This window comes from Alexandromys fortis, unplaced genomic scaffold (genome assembly GCF_014885135.2).
Source record: "Alexandromys fortis isolate MF-2015 unplaced genomic scaffold, M_Fortis_MF-2015_v1.1 scaffold_7, whole genome shotgun sequence".
NCBI classification, from domain to species: Eukaryota; Metazoa; Chordata; class Mammalia; order Rodentia; family Cricetidae; genus Alexandromys; species Alexandromys fortis.
This window is the reverse complement of record NW_026067920.1, coordinates 821,493-826,593: the sequence shown is the minus strand read 5'-3', so window position 1 is coordinate 826,593 and position 5,101 is coordinate 821,493. Positions and strand designations below refer to the sequence as shown.

At 50.6% G+C, this 5,101-nt stretch overlaps 1 protein-coding gene across 1 annotated transcript; it reads left to right on the top strand.

Annotated features, from left to right (window-relative positions):
* Positions 1 to 382: 382 nt before the first annotated feature.
* On the top strand, positions 383 to 4,240 carry Cytl1 (cytokine like 1). Its single transcript, XM_050140772.1, has 4 exons — positions 383 to 544; positions 2,127 to 2,171; positions 2,594 to 2,722; positions 4,157 to 4,240. The coding sequence occupies exons 1-4, from the start codon at positions 383 to 385 to the stop codon at positions 4,238 to 4,240; spliced, it is 420 nt and encodes a 139-aa protein (XP_049996729.1).
* Positions 4,241 to 5,101: the final 861 nt, after the last annotated feature.

Sequence of the window (5,101 nt, the reverse complement as noted above, 5' to 3'; positions counted from 1 at the left end):
CCCCAACTCTGACACCAGACAAGACTTCCTCATCCTGGCCTCTGATCCAATCTCCCATTCCCTTTTCCCCTCTCAGCCTCTCAACTGCTGCTTCTGTCGTGAGAGACATTTCTGGTAGAAAATGAGCGCCTGTTTCCCTTCTGGGTGCCTCCAGTCCCCCAGCCCTGCAAACTCTCCCCCTCCCATTATTACAGTTTCCTTCTGAAAGAACCCAGTGTCCCAGACCCTATGGGCGTGTCACGTCCTTGGTCCCACCCTCCTTGGATGCCTGGCCCTGGCAGGGACGCCACAGGAAAAAGGTGGGGAGCCTGAGCTCTGGATATCCCCCCCCCCCCCCAGCAGCTGTTTAAAAGGAACAGCTGGCCCAGCGGTAGCAGGCACAATGGAACCCAGGACATTGCCTCTGTTGCTGCCGCTGCTGCTGGTGGTGTTGGTCTGGCCTCTGGCAGTACAGCCTGCGCCCCCTACCTGCTACTCCCGGATGCTGACCCTGAGTCGTGAGATCATGGCAGACTTCCAGAGCCTGCAGGCTTCAGAGCCTGAGGTAAGTTCTTCACTTGCCTCCTTTGTCTTGGGAAGACAGATTGATTAGATAGATAGATAGATAGATAGATAGATAGATAGATAGATAGATAGATAGATAGATAGATAGATAGATAGATAATAGACAGACAGATAGATAGTTTAGGGTTACACAGAACTAAGGAATGAAGCTTCTTTATTTCTGTCATTAGCCTAATGTATGCCAAGAGTGACACACTCCTTATCTGCTGAAGGACTGTGGGACAATTACTCAGCGCCCTGCCTCGGCTCCCTTCTCTGTAAAGAACAGGGATAACAGCATCTTCCTGGGTGCAATGGGACTGAAAGGATTGACCACAGGGACACAGGACAAATGTTAGCCCCATCCTCAGAGGAAGACCCCAGGAACTTGGGGGTGTCCCCTGGGGGGTTCTTCAAAGGAGGGAGAGCTGAGTTGCCTGCTTATCTCTAATAGGAGCCAAACACACTGGACTTCCCTAAGAGTCTGGGTAAACTTCGAAAGTGTTACTCAGCTGCTTGCACAGGCTTCAAACAGAGCCCAACATTCCTCGGGTACTGGGGCTCACATTATCTTAACACTTTGTATTTTCTTTTCAAAAGTTAAATTGCACGTATTACTGTCGTGTGATAAAAATGATAGGCTGTAGAACAGCAGGAAAATACATAGGACTGAGGAAAAAAAGTGTTTGTGGTCCTGCCACCTAGAGGCCTTTGCTGCTATAACAATTGGAGCGGCATTCACTCTTCACAAGTTCTTACCTATGGTGGCTGTGAACTGTGTGTTACATTGCGCCAGTGGCTCGGCAAGCTGCCTATCAACAATACCATCCGATAAGCTTGTGCTCATTCATGCCATGCTTCTTTAGACGATTGTCTAGAGAAATGTCCCTCACCATGAAACAGAGCATTTGACGCCAGAAGGTAAGAACAGAGACCCAGAACTGCAGGGTGGGACGAAGTAGAAGACAACACGCTCAAAATTTTGTTTCACAACTGGGGAACTGAGTCACAGAGAAGGAAAACAGCAGCCTAGCTCACGCAGAGGTTCATAGAGGGGAGGGCACTAGATAGGCAGGGCTTTGGTCCTGCGCACACACAAGCACACATACACACACATACGCTCACGCCTCTTAATGGTGCTGTTATATCTTACATACTTTGCTGTGCCTGGCTTGTAGCCTAAAGCTCTTACACAGATATATAAGAATATATTCATGTGGGTATGTAGTCTTCATACAGTTGGCTGCTATAAAATCAGTTTGCATACATGAATGCATTATATCTACAATACTACATAATGTCATACACATGTTGGTGCTGGGTTTGGGGGACCACGGTGTTAGCTTTCTGTTCCCTTCCTTCCCTGTACACATGTGCTTGTATAAAATGGTGTCCTAACTCACAGTTATTGTAAAGGCTATGCTTTGAAGTAAGATTCTTAGAGAACAGGTATCATGATGCAAGATGTGTTGTAGGTGTGTGCCATGGCATCAGGGAAAAAGCCCTGCTGCTATCGGCTGGGGGACAGTTGGCAGGGAAGAGATTGTGACCAGCTGTCCCATCCACTTGCTTTATTCCCGCAGGATTCATGTGTGAGGTACTTGCCTCCGCTCTACCTGGATATCCACGTAAGAGAGTATGCCTGGTGGGGCAGAACATGGTGGGGTGAGGTGGGGTGTGGTGAGGAGGGATTGGGAGGGGGCAGGGTGGGGTGGGGTGAGGTGGGGTGGGGCAGGGCAGGGTGGGGAGGGGTGGGACAGGGAAGGGTGGGGTGGAGCAGGGCGGGGTGGGGTGGGGTGGGCGGGGCAGGGTGGGATGATGTGGGGAGGGGTGGGTGGGGCAGGGCGGGGTGGGTGGGATGGGGAAGGATGGGGTGGGGTGGGGTGGGGTGAAGCAGGGTGGGGTAGGGGGTATGAACCAGCTCTGTTACTGGCTGAGGGGGCAGCCAGGGTGAGAAGAGGTCTTAGGCTATGTTGGAGGACTCCTAAGCTCAGTCTCTGGTCCCCTGGCTCCTACTTCTCCCAAAGCCCTCTCTTATCCCCACTCTCAGAATTACTGTGTGCTGGCCAAGCTGCGGGATTTTGTGGCCTCTCCTCAGTGCTGGAAAATGGCTGAAGTGGACACTCTGAAGGACAAAGTGCGGAAGCTGTATACCATCATGAACTCCTTCTGCAGGCGGGTGTGTGAGGCACTCTAGACCCCTTTTCTTTTCCTATGGACATCACAGGGAGGAGGGCTGGAAAGAGGGCTGGGAGGGGTTGGGGGAGGGACTTCCAGTCCCAGCAGACTTTCTGCAACAGTAATCACCCCTGTTAGGTGAGCAGGATTCAGAATGGGACTCCTCACCTCCCAAGGCCACAAATGGAGGCAGTACAGGCTACTCACTCCTAGGCCATTCCATAGACACTCGAGGCAGAGTAAAAGAGCCAGAGGACCCTTCCCGAAGGAGGAGAGTCTAGGTGGGAGTGATGCCATCCGAGGAGCTGGTGCTGGGAAGGAAGGGAACAGAAAGCTAACACCGTGGTCCCTCAAACCCAGCCAGCCAGATAGCTATGTCCTCGTGTTCACCTTCCCTGACATTTGGGACTTAGTGGCCATCTGGTGACATCAGGGTAAAGGTCCTAATAATTATACCCTTACAGTGTGCCCACTCTGTACTCTCTCTCCCTAAGATGCCTAGCAAGGTGACTAAATGTACAACTCTAAATTCCAAGTTCCTTTAAAAAATGCTAGTGTGTGTGTGTGTGTGTGTGTGTGAGAGAGAGAGAGAGAGAGAGACAGAGAGAGAGAGAGACAGAGAGAGAGACAGAGAGAGATAAAGACAGAGACAGAGAGAGTTAGAGAGAGAGAGAGAGACAGAGAGAGAGAATATAAATGTGTGGTACATGTACACAAGAGGATGCCAGAAGGAGACATCAAGTGTCTTGCTGGGAAATGTAAGCCCCAAATATCCTTCCACTCTGCTCCCTACAGTACTGGTATTACATGTGCACAGCCATGCGCAGCCTCTTACATGAGTGCTGAGATTTGAACTCAGATCATTGTGCTTGTGCGGGAAATGATTTTACCTTCTGAGCTACCTCCTCAGACTCTTGTGTGTTTATGTGTGTGTGAGAGAGACAGAGTGCGTGGGGAGAGGATGTGGGGGGCACATGTATGCATGCATGGAGGCACCTGCCTGGCTCAGAGTAAGGCCCTCCACTCCTGAATCTTTAGTTTGCTGACAGTTCGTCCTATGCCAGTCCCTCTTAGTTCCTAAACTCCTTTGGTTTGTTGTGGGAAAGGAAGTTGAAATTAACAGAGTTCCTTCTGGCATGGGGCGTGCACTGGCTGGTGTAGATGGAGGTGGGAGCTAGCGGTATTCAGCAATAGCTGCACCCATTCATTCTGCCAACCACTCAACCATCTGTCCATCTGGTCGACCAAAGCCTGAGCAAATACCAATGTGGATGTGAAGAAAGAAGACACTAGCTCTCCCTGGGGACGGAGGTGTATTTCTATACACCAGCAATGCTCGGATCATCTTGAAGGGTGACAGGAGCCCTAGTCTGCTCATGGGCCCCAGAGACACCCACAGCAGCACACCTGCTCACTCCTGGCTTGTCTTTTCCAGGACTTGGTGTTCCTCACAGATGACTGCAGTGCTTTAGAATACCCGATCCCTGAGAGCACGGCTCCTCCAGGCTGGCAGAGCTAAGAAAGCAGGTGGGCCAGAAGAATGACCCAGAGGCCTGAAGCTGGGCCAGCTGCCCAAAGCGGATTCTCAGCACCCCACGCCTCCCTTTAGTGCAGCCGTTAGACCTTCCATGTGTCTCTCTGCCTTCTGGAACACCAGTAAGGATTATACAGCCAAGCCTGCTTTGTGCACAGGTTGGAAGTCAGCTTATAAGTGTCTCATGGAGCATAAGAGACACAAACAGTAAAGTACACACTGGCTTCTCTTTGGGGAGCAAGCGGCTTGAGAGCAGCAAAACCCCGAGTCTTTGTGGGTGCTTTAATGAAATCATGGGACTATTCTTTCTGGTCGCCGCTAAACCCAAAGAGACTTCAACTTTATGCTTCCTTCCCACACAAGCTTTCCTTCCTTTCTCTCATGTTAAGGCATTTTTTACTGCTTCTGCAATGTATTTACAAGGCTTTTATGCGGTGCGAAGGAGCCACCCTTTCACTGAAGGGTTATGAAAACCAAATAAATCTTTACTACGAGAAGCAGGAGTGCTGTTGTGTTACCCCAAGGTGGTCTCAGAGGGTTTCCCCCACCTTTTTCTCAGAGCACCTGTTATTCCCATGATGCAACTGTTGATTCCTTTCCATCAAGCCCATGTATGAAAGGGTCACACTGGGGTTTCCAGTGGAGAAATTTCCAAACAGTGTGTCCTCTCCATGGGTGAGCTCCTGACTTCCCATTCCCACTGATCGCTTTGGGCTAAGTCTTGGTGTTTCTGGATAAAGTCAGCAATGGACCGATGTACTGAGAGACCGGAAAATTCCCCCAGTGTGGTGAAGGCTAGGTAGCACACGAAGACCTGAGCAGTGTGGAAAGGAATATGGGTAGCGA